Source organism: Oncorhynchus keta, chromosome 2 (genome assembly GCF_023373465.1).
Source record: "Oncorhynchus keta strain PuntledgeMale-10-30-2019 chromosome 2, Oket_V2, whole genome shotgun sequence".
NCBI classification, from domain to species: domain Eukaryota; kingdom Metazoa; phylum Chordata; class Actinopteri; order Salmoniformes; family Salmonidae; genus Oncorhynchus; species Oncorhynchus keta.
The window spans coordinates 68,010,882-68,025,379 of record NC_068422.1 but is presented as its reverse complement, the minus strand read 5'-3'; the positions used below and the strand labels follow the sequence as shown (position 1 = coordinate 68,025,379).

The 14,498-nt window shown below is 45.0% G+C and overlaps 1 protein-coding gene across 4 annotated transcripts in view; it reads left to right on the top strand.

Moving 5' to 3' along the window:
• LOC118379017 (myotubularin-related protein 13-like) overlaps positions 1-14,498 on the top strand; it is a 162,922-nt gene that overhangs the window by 54,151 nt on the left and 94,273 nt on the right. For all 4 annotated transcript variants that reach the window (XM_052481246.1, XM_052481248.1, XM_052481247.1 and 1 more), the window contains exon 3: positions 9,752-9,889. In XM_052481246.1, the coding sequence (XP_052337206.1) occupies positions 9,752-9,889 (138 nt within the window). The remainder of the gene's footprint in view (positions 1-9,751; positions 9,890-14,498) is intronic.

The window sequence follows — 14,498 nt, the reverse complement described above, 5'->3', positions numbered from 1 at the left end:
TACTTTTGCCTTAACTTTGACTTCGCTAGGGAGCGTCAGCTCGCCCTAGTCAGCTGTACCTGCGCCTATAGCTTTTTTCTCCATCTTCTTTTTGATTAGTGAGCCAACATGTTTTCAGCACTTTTATTTCCATGACTGATCAAAACACGTTTTCTCATGGCTCTCTCTTGTCCCTCTGCAGCAGACATATAGTGAGCAATATGTTTGGAACCTTAAATCGCAGTCAAATCACAGTATTGAATCGCAATACATATTATATCGGCACCTATCATGATTATATTGTATCGTGAGTTCCGTGGCAAGTCCCAGCCCTAATGTTTTGATTTTGTGGTGATCAGGTAGAATGTGCAACTTGCATTAGTGTGACCAATTCCATTTTATTTTTATTTTACTCACACAACCAAAGGGTCGCAGTCTGAAGCCCTGCATATTGGAAATTTGTGAAATTGAAGGACCAAGTGCCAGTCAGGTGTCCCCCACTGGGTTAATAAAGGGGAATCTGATTTCTGTCAAAGTAGCAGCACTACATCCTGAGGTCTACATAGTTGTACAACTTAGCATTTGTTGTACTGTTCCAATGTTCATGAGGTCTTACCTGGAAAGCCCTTGTCAGTATGTTTAACCATATCCTAGTAGCCTGATGGATATCATTTGAATGAACATCGCTGTAAGTACAGCGACATCTTGTCATGGAAATAAAACATAGTTTGATCTTAGACATGTGTCTATCTGATGTTCTCTGTTTGGTCTCTGGTTCAAGTCTTGGCTGAAGATGTACTTTTCAGTGGAGAATTTGCACAGGACCAAGTGGATATGTCATTCTAAAATGGTGAGAGACTCCTTAAATATTAAGCAAAAAGTTAAAGTTCCCCCCCTATTTTTTACATTTATTTTATTTGATTTTTTTGTCTGGTCACTTTCATGTGTGTAAGTCAACTAGCCTATTTAAAAAATAAAAATTAAAATGTTCTGCATTTTAATGGCAGATTTTGTGCTAGCAATGGATTGGTATAATTTATTAGAATTTCCATTTGACTATTTGCATAGCCTAATCCATAGGGGCGATAGACCCCCTAGACCCCCTACAAACCTATGTGCAGACTTGCCTACTTTCCTCCTTTCCCACCTGGCCTGCATGGGGAATGAGTGAATTATGATGCAGGTTCTGTTTCCAGCTGACACTCATTGCCACTTGTTTGCCTCAATACTATAAACAGATTGATAGAAAGGTTGCGCCCCCCCAATGATTACCAGGCCTCGTGCTGCTTGATATAATCTGCCCCCTGAGTTTAAATCAAAGCGGAATTCATTGTGTACATAAGAGCCGAATTAATCTGGTCATGACTGTAAAACAACATTTGTGACACATTCTTTGAAGTCCCCAATGGCAAAACCGTTTTAATCTTCCTCTGCTTGTTTTTATTTTAACAAAACTGTGTACATATGAAACAAAAAATTCCTCCTTGGGGCCTGACTTCCTCTAATGAAGGAATTTGACCAGACTTGACCAGTAAACATTTGTTTCATTTCTCTTGTCTCCCCCCAAATCCCTGTTGTAATGTGGAATGTGGTACGTACTTCCGGGAAGGATGCTGGAGTTATTCAAACTGTGTGTACTGTTGGTGCGGAGTGGGCAGTGGATGGGACAGTGACTAAGGTTCGCGCTAGTGGAGTGATCTTGACTGGGGGGACTGGCATCTCTGGTTGTTATTGTTTCATGGTGTCAGGGTCTGAAACAGCATGCTTAGACTGTCTGGGTCAGACTAGGACGGTTGCCACGTCACAGTATTGCTGTCTCCTCCTGGCCAGTCCAGAGACCCAGGGGGAGGTTCTGGGCTGGCTGGTTGTATCACCAGGCTGTGTGACCAAAGCTGACATGTCGCACGGCACGTCGTTCCTGTATATTTGTAAAACTAAATACAACAGTGCATTCCACATACAGGATGTCGTCCAAGTCGGGGATAATAGAATCATGTGTTTGTCAGGAAGATCTTCATGAGTAATCAATGCTTTGGCTGCCAGCGAAACAGAAAATCCCCAGGAAACGGCACTGGCAGTGGGCTGGAGTACATGGCAGCCTTGTCCATGATGAAAACCACAGTGAGCTCATCAGGAAATGTGAATACTCTGGATACATGGAGCTAATATGTTGTAGTCTGAAGACTTCCTTATTCTGGGAGCACATAGTTATGTTACACAGTTTGGCAGAACTAACCCCTCTGTTGAAGTAATTATAATCACTCTTTTGCGCGCACGCACACACCAGAAATCACTGTTATTTCCTTGTTTTCCATAAAATGGAAATATACTCACAAGGACTTCATTCCAGCTCCAATGAATCAAAACAAGCCATTGAGCTGTGAGACCGTCCACTGTCCACCTCTCGGTCCGCCCTGGAATTGTAAAATGCGTGGATAGGAGCCAGGAGGGGAGCCAGCCGCAGCTTTTGGCACAGGAGCACAGCTCAGAGGCCACATAGCCTCCTGTGGCCTTCCCCTTCCTCACTGCCCAGCTCCATGGTGGCTCTCCCCTGCCAGTCACCGCCTCTGTTTACGTGGAGCGGTGGAAATGTGCTGACTGCAAGACCAAAATGCCTGCGGACATACCTGCGATTCCTCTCGCAGTGCTAGAAGATGTCCTAATTTGTCTGGAATGTCCGTTCTCTTGACATGACCCACTTGTAAATCACGGTGTCTTGTCCCACACCTTCTCTCTGCCTCCACTCTGTATGAGAGGTCCACGGGTGAAACCACGACACCCAGACATTTTACTCAAACCATTCCCCTTGTCACGAGCTTCTTCGCAGAGACCATTGTTGGGTGAAGTTCACCAGTGGCACTGCAGAGGAAACCTATGTTTCACATTTGCCAGCCCAGTTTTGGGGCTCCCTGTTGTCATAGCAGAAGCAGTCCACACTGACCTAGTGATTGAGGGCAGGGCAGGAGACATATTCGAGCTGGATTGATCCTGAGGATAGACCAAGGCCGGTTAATGACAACTGCTTTAGCATGAGGTGCTAACCCCAGCTCTTGTGCCTAACCAGCTAACAGTGCTATATGATAGACAGCTATAAATGCTGTATTGTTGACTTATCTGAATTGCTGTGTTTAAGAGCAGCATGTCATGACAGTCCTGTATTGCCATTAAAATGAAGTATGAAACGGCAACAGTCCTTGACCCTGTCTGTGAGGCCATGTCTTTCTCCAATGCCAGGTCATTGACCTCCCACAGCCCTCATCCTGTGTGGCGGGCAGAGTGCAGTACCATAGACCCAGAGCCCTGGATAGGCAGTCAGCTGGAAAACTAAAGGCCAGTGTCCCCTGTGTAATGCACTGCCATTGTCTTGGTGTGTTTTTCCAGTTGCACTTTTCACACTATCAGGGATATAGCATAACACAGAGACTGTCTTCCTGGTCTGGAGTGGTACAACAACAGTAGAAAGTGCTACTGGTCCACGTGAGGGGTGTATAACTCTGTGAGCCAGTCATATGAAGTTTGGGGGGCCTCACTGTTTTTTCAGGTGAAAAACAAAAGCAGAGATCTATAAACAGGCAGAAGAAAGGCCACGGTTGGAGGGTGGCTTAGTGACAGCGATAGGGAGAGAGGAGTGGGCCTGGGCCCGGCAGGAAGCACCTGTCCCTGGGACATTATCACAGGGCTCCCAGGCAGGGGCTCCACAGGCTGACGCATAAGCACATTGTGTTTCTCTACGGTCCAGGACAAAGCTGTTTACCCTCTGCTGTACCCTCATCAAACACACTGTACTCTTCAAATGGGCCGACCTGTTGTTTTTGTATTTGCTTTGCTTCGCACAACTGCATAGAATATGGTTTTACTTATTGTAAACAGCACTGCACAAACTAATAACTATATAATGATGAGTAAATTCTTCAAGTGCGGTAATGCTCTTGAAAGTTAACTATACGTGTCATGAATGTGTAACTCAGTGTGTTAATTCATATGTTACAAACCAATGAATGGGGGCCTCACAGGTCGGAGAGCAGGGTACAGCGCTCCACCTGTAGGCCACCGCCATCTACGGGGTGTGTGTGTGTGTATGTGTGGGAGAGTGTGAGGATGCAGCATAACAATAGAGGTAGAGTAATGTCAGGTTTGGATTAAGATGGCAAAGCCAGGCCCTGCTCTTATCCCGCCAGCGGCAGCCTTCTTGGACTGTGGAAGGGGTTTTCAGCACTGAAGAGCATCCATCCCTGCGTTTAAGGCCGAGTCTTCTCTGAATTTACACTCCATCCGCTTGTCACATGTTGGAAATGCATGTAGTTCTACCCTTGGACCCAAGGAACACGTTTGAAAGATCTTACTAAGGCGACTTTAGTTAACTAGGTTTATTAACCCACTTAGCCTACTTCTTCTGAAATGAAACTCTAATAAAGTTCATATCTGGTCACCAACATTCACCCCTTGGTTTGGGACACCCTTGAGTGTAGTGAATAGCATGTGACTGCTCAAGGCTGGGTTTGAGAGGTTGCAGTGATTGGAGCAGAATTAAGCTGAAATTAAACTGACAGTAGATTGGTTTAAGACAAGGAATGCCTCATCCTTTTTCTATTTGCGTTTTAATGCATCTCAGATTGAAATAGGTTGCATGTGGTGAACCAGCCGTATGTTTTTAATTTTGTTGTGTTTTAAAATAAATCCAAAGTATTTACCCCCAAGTGAAGAAATCTTCCCAGGAGACTTTGAATGTGAGGAACTCTGCAGAGCTGTCTGTATTTTCATATTATTCTAGCACAACAAATTACATTTTGCCCCCCCCCCATACACTTTTAGAAATGATCGAAATATGGACCCTGAAATTCTCCACGTTGTTTGCGTTGCAGTTTTAGACATCGACTTCCTAGCTTATTACTCTCTTCCCCCATCTTCCTGGCCTAAGCTGTCTGTTGAATTATTGCGGTCCTTTATGACCAGCTAAAAATATCCATCTCTAAAATGAACCATATGTTCCGGGTTGCATAACAGATCACAGGGAACCACAGAGCTGTGGGGACCGAGGGAAATAAGGATGGATGTGAGATGCCAGTTGTCGGCAGTCGTCTGCTGTGTGATGGAGCTCTCCAGTCAGACCAGTTGGCCTACAGTACATCACAGGGCTGCCTGCGCTCTACTTTCCACTTTGCACTCTGGTACCTGTGGTTTGAAGCTGGCTAGCTTTGTTTTGTTTTTTGTGTCAGGCTGACCCTGAAGATGTTCTCAGGAAGTGTCGTCTGTGTGCCTCCTGTTTGCTGTGCTTCCTCCTGGCCTCCTATGAATATAGCCTCCATCTCAGCTCAAGACTTCCTACCATGTGGCTGCTCTGTGTTGCCCCGGCTGCTGGGGAAACTCAAATAGCCCTGGCACATGTTTGGAGTTCAGCTCTGTCCACTGTACTGTCCATCCTCCAGAGTTGATAAAGCAGCAGATGTCTAGGCCGGCCAGGTTGCAGCCCGGTAATGACCCGCTCACCCCCTGCCAACCCCGCCACCTCAGACACCACTTTCCTGCAAGTCATTGTCTTGTCTTCCTGAGAAACAGGCCCTTGAAGTGAAGCGGAAAGAGAGAGAGGAGGATAAGATGGACCTCGAAGATGGAGAGGGAGGGGAGCAAGGGAGGGAGCAAGGGAGGGAGCAAGGGAGGGAGCAAGGGAGGGGAGCAAGGGAGGGAGCAAGGGGAGCAAGGGAGGGGAGCAAGGGAGGGGAGCAAGGGAGGGAGCAAGGGAGGGGAGCAAGGGAGGGAGCAAGGGAGGGGAGCAAGGGAGGGGAGCAAGGGAGGGGAGCGTACACAACACATCTGTTGTCGTGTTTTTGTCCTGACCACAAAGTCTTGGCAATCACTTTGCTTTCAGACTGTGTCAGCACTTCACTGGCATCGGTTGGATGCACTTTGTTTTGGAGACATGTTTTGTGTTCATGCCACATTGCGGTATTACTGTTACTACGTTTGAGTAGGCACGTCTGAATGGGATGTTGTCCTTCATTACAAATACCTTGTTGCCTTGCAACCTTTCCACTGTGCATGATTCACCTACCAAGTCAGCCACTCTTTCTGGATAATAGAACTGAATGTGTTTGGTCAACAAAGTCTCCTCAAAGTCTTTAATTCAGACAAAGTCTGATCTCAATAACTGTTGCTCTCGTGTAGTATTCTCATTTATCAGAACCGACCAGATAAACCCGGGTTAAATCTAATGCGACATACTGTAGAGAGAATGTTGTGTTGGAGAGATTCCACCCTGGGAATGCTCTTCATTCCTGTCGGAGGAGTTGGGAAAGTGTTTTCCCATCATCGTGTCCTTTTTCCACTTCCAGACGTCCTTCTCTTTCACCCAGCTCAGTCTTGCATCACATTTGTTAATGCTCAGAAGGGAGGAGACGTCTACATTTTATTACCATACAGAGGAAGTGAAGAGTGTGTTTGATGTTTGTTTGTTTGGCCATGTCATTTTGGAACTGATCAACTTAGGAAGTCAAACTATGAAACCAGTATTTTTTTTAAATCTGAATTTGTGGTGTGGCGATGTACCATTTCATACCATGTTTTCAACTGGAGGACACTGGGAAATGGTTGCATCAGATTTCTTGGGTGTCTTGTAAAGACTGCCCAGTGTGTGTGTCCCTGACTGACGGTCTGGAGTTTCAGCCCCAGTGCCCACAGCATAGCTGTTTGTTTGTCCCCTGGGCAGTTATTACAGTGGCATACAGTACATTTTCACACTATTAGAATACAGCTCTGACCACAAACTAGGCTTCAGTTCAGTGGGACTGTTCCCCATGCTTTTCTGTGCCGATTCTTAGCAGGTCAAGTTGCAGATCTAGTGTCGCTTTCTGAAAGGGTGGACTAGGGGGGAGCCACGGCACACAGAGCCACATGATGCAGAGAGCTCAGTCGGTGGTAGGGCAACAATGTGCAAAAGGACAAAGATCCCAGAGTCGGTTAGCCAATGAGTTCCATTGTCACTTGACTGTGGTCTAATTTGAGACCAGGGACTGTCCTCGCCGTGACTCAGCGTGTGTGTGTGTATGTGTGTGTCTCTGTTCACCATGCATATATATGGGCTACGTGGGTGTGTAAGTGTAGTCGAGTACGTTTACACCATGCATATGTGTTTATTCTTGCACTGTGTGTTTCTTGACAAGCCATGCACCTGTTGCACTGCAGTGAACATATTTTGCTTGATCTCTCCAAACAGTTTGCTGGTACTGTGTGTGTCAGTCACAGCTGGCGGCAGGCAGGGGCTCCCTGGAGCTGCTACCTGGAGTGGTGCCTAGAATCACTGCTCTGCTCTCTCTCTCTCTGTGTGTGTGTGTGTGTCTGGCAGATAGGCCCTCACACAGCAGGAGAGACAACACGTTCAGGGCATGCTTGGATGCACTTCCTACTATGGGATGATTGACAGTAGAGTAAGTTTTCAGCTCCTTTCAGTTAGACAGACAGCTACTGGTCCTTGGACTTATTTTTGTTGTGTCTCTCATGCAAGTCATCCTCCTCCCTGTCCTCTGGTTAATATAATAATATAGTGTAATTTACAGTGCCATTAAGCAGGTGTTTTTATTCAAAGCGACTTAGTCATGCATGCATACTTTTTACCTATGGTTGGTCCCGGGAATCAAACCCACTAGTCCTCATCTACTCTGCTTTTTCTTCAATTTCCCCCTTTTCCTCATTCCACCTCTCTCCACCCTAATGACTGGTGCTGATATTAGTGTATCAGGTTAGCATCTCCGGTGTTGTGACTAAAGTCCCTGTCAGTCAACTCTTACTCAGCCGGTTGTTCTCTATTCAGACGTCTTAGTAAGCCTAGCTACTTGAGTCTAAGCTAATATTTGCAGAGAGAGAAATCCTTCAAAACATGATTGCTTTCCAGTCAGTCACTGGCACGTGAAGAGGGATAGGATATCTTCATTGGTGTTATTTAGTAGACTGTCTGGCTGTTATTCAGCCTACCTAAGCCACCAGGCACGTGGAGGGGGAGGTAGAAGTAAACTGTGGACCCAATGAAGTGTCTTTGAACCCAGTCCAGAGCCTCTCCTCAGACCTCCGTGGTAGCGTGAGCATAACAACTTAGCAGAAGATGGCCACTGGTATTGTTTAAGCAAAACAAGACCCCCTTCCTCCTCCTACACACACACACACACACACACACAACACACAAAGTCCTCTGCTTCCATCCCCCATTTTAGCATATCTCTGCTTATCTCCCAAGGTATGCGGTCCGAAAGCTGTTTATCTCCTTTCCGACAGTGATTAATGACATATACTTTGAATATTTTTGGATGTGTTCACAGTTATCTTCAATTGTCCTTGGGTCCTGTCTGGGCCCTGGCCCAGTATGTATGACACTCCCCCACAATGCAGCTTTTCCAGATTTCCTGCTGTCAATTGTGTCTGTTGGTGGAAGGTGGCATCCTGGTTCAAGCCCCTGGGCGTCAAGCACAGCTCCCCCTCTCTCTCTTTCTCTCTCTTCCTCTCTCTCTCATCCTGTCTTACACCACCCACCCACCTTCTCTTTTCATTAGATTTTCTCTCCGTCCATCCATCTATCCATCCTCTCTTCCCCCCCTTCTCCTCTCCCTCTGTCAGTCCAATGTTCTTCCAGTGAAACACCTGAGGAGCAGTCTAAATACTGTCCCACAGCCATGCCAGCACAAACGCACAAGATTTACTCACTCTGGCTGCCTGCCTGCCTCTCACATGCTGCTTTCGACACTCCATCATCCTCATCATTTCTCTGTTTTCCTCTTAGGTCTGTATGGTTTTTGTCCTCACACCTCTTTTCTATCCCTCTGCACTCCTCTTCTTTCAATCTTCCCATATCCCCCCCTCTGTCCCCTCTCCCTTTCTCTTGCTCACCAGTACTTCATGTTCCCATTAGATTACATTTATTTTCTGCTGTGTCATTTCTAATGTTTATAAATCAAGTTGAGATGGTTCAGTAGTGGAGTAAAAGTTAAAACAACATGATCCCGAATTGATACGTTTTATCCCAGAAAAAGGAAGAAGTGGTGCATTTTTTTATGACATGGGGTTTTATGTCAATTAGTCATTATCTTGTTTATGTTTTAATGATAACATGGGATTTCCTGCTTGAACAACCAGAGTTGGCTTAAGTATCCACTATTACATTCTTCATGTTAATCCCAGTGTTATCCAATACAATCCTACTTTTGTCATGTTCATCTTATCCTAAACGTTTTTATGCTTATCCAACTGAGTACATAGCAGCCTACTGTTTCACAGTAAAAGACAGTACTTTTGGTTTCAGTACCTTTTTGTCATACTTTTCTTTCGGGCTAGAATCAGACAGATATCAAACCCCTCTGACGAGCAGTGAGGAACGTGAACCAGTGCCATTTCCCTCTCTGTGAGGAACGTGAACCAGTGCCATTTCCCTCTCTGTGGTGAGAGTATTCAGCAGTAGCACTAATGCACTGAAACAGGACATCCTGTGCATCCTCTCCACAATGGCGTCAATGGCCCCCTAACTAACGTAATACCTTCCTATTCACACTGAAGGGTTACCAGCAGCGGCTCTCCTGGGGACACCGGCTAGAATACGGCCTCCGCTCTCAACACAACAACACTGGCTTCCAGTAACCACTCTGGAAAAGCCACTGGGTGTCTTGTACTCTGCCTGCCCTGTACTCTGCCTGTGCCCATTTCATCTGCACCTGAGGTCAGACTGTGTTCCTGTTTAGAGTTCCAGTACAGGTGCTCATGTATAATGGTGTGTTATACTTTGTGTTTTTTCCAGTTCTGCCAGCCAGGAGGATGGAGGCTGTCCCGAGAGAGGAAAGCTCCCACCTTCTTCACGGTGGTGTTGACGGACATCGACTCAGACAGACACTACTGCTCCTGCCTCACCTTCTACGAGGCAGAGGTCAACCTGCAGGTGAGATGGCCTGTTGTACTCCTCAACCCCAACCCCCCTACATGCATATCTTAGTGTTATAGCCAAAGCCACTTACAAGGGCATTATGTAAAATATTATAGCAAATCTAATGTATATCTCTTACAGCTTACCCATAGTTGCCCTATTCAAAGCAATCCGTTATATACCATGCCTTGCAAAGGTATTCATCCCCATTGGTATTTTTTGTATTTTGTTGCATTACAACCTGTAATTTAAATGGATTTTTATTTGGATTTCATGTAATGTACATACACAAAATAGTCCAATTTGGTGAAGTGAAATGAAAAAAATGACTTGTTCAAAAAATAAAAAACTGAAAAGTGGTGCATGCATATGTATTCACCCCCTTTGCTATGAAGCCTCTAAATAAGATCTGGTGCAACCAATTACCTTCAGAAGTCACATTATTAGTTAGATTACACACAGGTGGACTTTATTTAAGTGTCACATGATCGGTCACATGAGCTCAGTATATATACACCTGTTCTGAAAGGCCCCAGAGTCTGCAACACCACTAAGCAAGGGGCACCACCAAGCAAACGGCACAATGAAGACCAAGGAGCTCTCCAAACAGGTCAGCTGGGAAACTGGTTAGAATTGAAGGAATGATGGATGGTGCTAAATACAGGGACATTCTTTTATTATTATTTTTTTTTTAACCTTTATTTAACCAGGCAAGTCAGTTAAGAACATATTCTTATTTTCAATGACGGCCTGGGAACAGTGGGTTAACTGCCTGTTCAGGGGCAGAACGAAAGATTTGTACCTTGTCAGCTCGGGGGGTTTGAACTCGCAAACTTCCGGTTACTAGTCCAACGCTCTAACCACGAGGGAAAACTGTTTTGGTCTTCCAGAGATTTGAGACTGGGACAGAGGTTCACCTTCCAGCAGGACAATGACACTTAGCATACTGCTAAAGCAAAACTCTAATGGTTTAAGGGGAAACATTGAAATGTCTTTGAATGGCCTTGTTAAAGCCCAGACCTCAATCCAATTGAGAATATGTGGCATGTTGTGTAAATCAAAATGATACTACAACCCCCCCAAAATATATTTTAATTCCAGGTTGTAAGGCAACAAAATAGGGAAAATGCCAAGGGGTGTGAATACTTTCGCAAGCCACTGTACGTATGGTTTGACATTTGGTGTTTTTTCATGCCTTTTAAACTCTTACACACATGCTGAATAGGACTACGCCCTGCAGGTCCTCTTTAGGATCTGGGTCATAAGGGCAAAATAAGTGAACCGCGCTATGGCAGATAGTGCCTACTGCCTCGGCTGGCAGCATGATGCTTCTCTTGATAAGCAGTTAATTTCTTTATCATTTCCAGCTACTCTCTCTTTCTGTATGAATACTTGATTCCGAGTATCCAGCAGGGGCTATTTGTTAATTCTTGGGATTTTTAAATATTTTTCTTGTGTTGTAATTGTTTTGTTTTTGACATGTTTTCTTGCATGGCACATTTTTGTACTACTAGGAATGTGTCACGGCATAATGTGTTCCAGAACCCACTAAAGTGGGAAAATAACAGCATTCCGGATGAATTGCGATGAATTGAACAGCACTTCACATACTGAAGGGTTTTAGTGTGATGGGACAAAATATGTATCCAATGAGCTGACATCTCATCCCCTCTAGCACTGCCTCTTGGATGCACCCATCCTCATATGAATTCAGTTCTGTCTTTGATGTTTTTTCTTCCGCACAAGTTCACAAACCCCTGAAATAAACTATTGGAACGACCGCAATCCTCTCAAGGTTTTCCCTGATACATTACACAGAATGCCTGGCTGGATGTCTAATTGTGTTTAAGAATATGACTCCTTACAATGGCCCGACATCACCCTCCAGACGGTCTCTGAAGTGCTGCATTTTGTCACAAGAACAGGACATGTCCCCTGCCTCTTATAAAACACATGACAACCATAGCCATTAGTCACATTCTTCGAAAATCTGACATTCTTCGAAAGGCCCCATTCTTCTGACCATTAGTCATGTTTATTCAAGGAGCCTTCTGAAAAAGGGAATTGATATTCTGATCATATCCTCTTACATAAATTCCGGTGGAATTCTAACCTTTATTATCACACAGTGTACTGTATGAATCAGACCAATTTACACAAACATCCCTTGTTGTGCCTGGATGCAGAACCACTGATTTTCCATGTGGGTTTCAAACAAAGCCTTGGCCTGACAAGGTATAAACCACCACATCCTTCATTAAATACGTGGGATAACGGCTAGGTTAGCTGTGACTGGGTCTCTAGCCGGGCCTGGTCTATGCCTGGGCTGGATGGTCACGTAACCGACCCTGCAATAGTCTGACTACTTCCCCTGTCAGGCGCTGTTCGGTGATGTCCTGCAGCTGTCCACTCTGCTCACGCCCCCACCCCCCCGGAGGACCCTCTCCTCCGTGTCCAGACTTTAATCATCCCTTATTTGTTTTCTGTCCTCCTCACACGCCGGCCGGTCTACTGAGGGAGAAGAGGCGAAGGCCACCCATAACGATCAGTGCAGTGTCATCGCAGACTTTAATACAGGATCATTAAAGGTCTTGATTACAGGGCTAAATGTGGCTGGTCACCTCACTGCCTCTTCATCATGGCCCCACCTCTCTGTTTTGGTTTGATTTCTTTCCAGGAACTGTTCCCAGACCCCTTTTGTTCACTTGGTAATGGCTCAGATAAGGATAAGAGTTTGGATCACACACTGGACAGATGTGGGGCTGGTTTCTCACTGTGTAGGTGACTGTTGCTGTATCTTATGGTTTAGGGACCAGCTTGATATAGTATACCATCCACTGCAAAGGTTTGCACCAGAGCCAGGACCTATGTTCTCAATATTCACATTTACACTGTTAACAAGGTTAGCAAGATGCTAAAGTAGTTTGAGGTAGTGTTGCACGGTATACCGGTATCACGGTAATACCACAGTACCAAAACATCATGATGCCAACATTTTAGAATACCGTACTACCGTTTCATATAATACTACAAAAATTATCAAATGTTTATGAAGTCAGTTTTGTTTAGACATTCAGTTGAATTTAAGCAATGCTAGTCTCTTGTATGCGCAGGTGCAATAATGTCCACTTCACGTTCATGCGCACATCACCTGTGGCAGCTGTAATCGGCCAGCCACATCCCCTTCCAGCCACCACTCACCTGCTTCTCTCCTCTCCGTCCGCTCTTCCTGCTCATCTATTCCTCCGTCTGTTTAAAAAACTATAATTTAGCTTTGATGGTAGACCCGGATTCTGCTGTTGTTACATGTACAGGCAACTGTCATTGCAGCAGGAACAGAGTAGAAATGGCTTTGTAACAGTCGTGTTTGCACTTTTACAGCAAAGAAAGCAGCTCTTACCGGACCAGCCTTTTTTCCTTCCTGCACTCTCTCATTTCAAATTTCACAAACCATATCGTTTTAAACTAATCCCAGGCCGCTAATTATTGTTTTGATAACAATGTTTTTCAGTCCTATAATTAACTGGTAACTTGACAGTAGGTTAAGGCAAATTTGATTGGCCCAGGAAGAAAGGAAAAGGGTCTTCTTCAAAAGTAGGATTCATAATCTCTCTTTCTGGTGTTCCTTACATTTTTTTAAATTTTTTATTTTTATTTTAACCTTTATTTAACTAGGCAAGTCAGTTAAGAACAAATTCTTATTTTCAATGACGGCTTAGGAACAGGGGCAGAACGACAGATTTGTACCTTGTCAGCTCGGGGGTTTGAACTTGCAACCTTCCGGTTATTAGTCCAACGCTCTAACCACTAGGCTACCCTAGTGGGGAGCAATGTGTTTGTGGGAGAGAGAGTGGTGTGTTTGAGGGAGACCGAGAGAGTAGTGTGTACATGTTTGTGGGAGAGCGAGAGTTGTGGTGTGTGTGTTTGAGGGAGAGAGAGCTGTGTGTGTGTGTGTGTGTGTGTGTGTGTGTGTGTGTGTGTGTGTGTGTGTGTTTTATGAGGGAGACAGAGAGAGAGCAGTGTGTACATGTGTGTGGGAGAGAGTGGTGTGTGTTTGAGGGAGACAGAGAGAGCAGTGTGTACATGTGTGTGGGAGAGAGTGGTGTGTGTTTGAGGGAGACAGAGAGAGCAGTGTGTACATGTGTGTGGGAGAGAGTGGTGTGTGTTTGAGGGAGACGGAGAGAGCAGTGTGTACATGTTTGTGGGAGGAGAGAGAGAGGTGTGTGTGTGTGTGTGTGTGTGTGTGTGTGTGTGTGTGTGTGTGAGAGAGATGTTTGAATGAGACCGAGGGAGTGTGTGTCTTGTCTGTTAACTGAAGAGTCAAGGTTTCATGCAGTGTTTTCCCCTTACTGCCACAATGACATGCAGATCATTATGCATGTATATTCATTCCTTCCTCCCATTCCTCCAGCCAAATCACAGCTAGACCTTTGAAAATATGAGGAACTTAGCCATTCTATGCAGTAGACAGTGAACAGTGAGAATTTAAATTCAATATTTGTTTTATTGAGTAGAAGTGTGAATATCAGTGACAGGTTTCTGTGTACTACATGCATAACATTTACAAAACGTGAAGAATTGTCGGGGGACGGGTCAATCAGAGGCCAATCAGAATTCTCTGTGC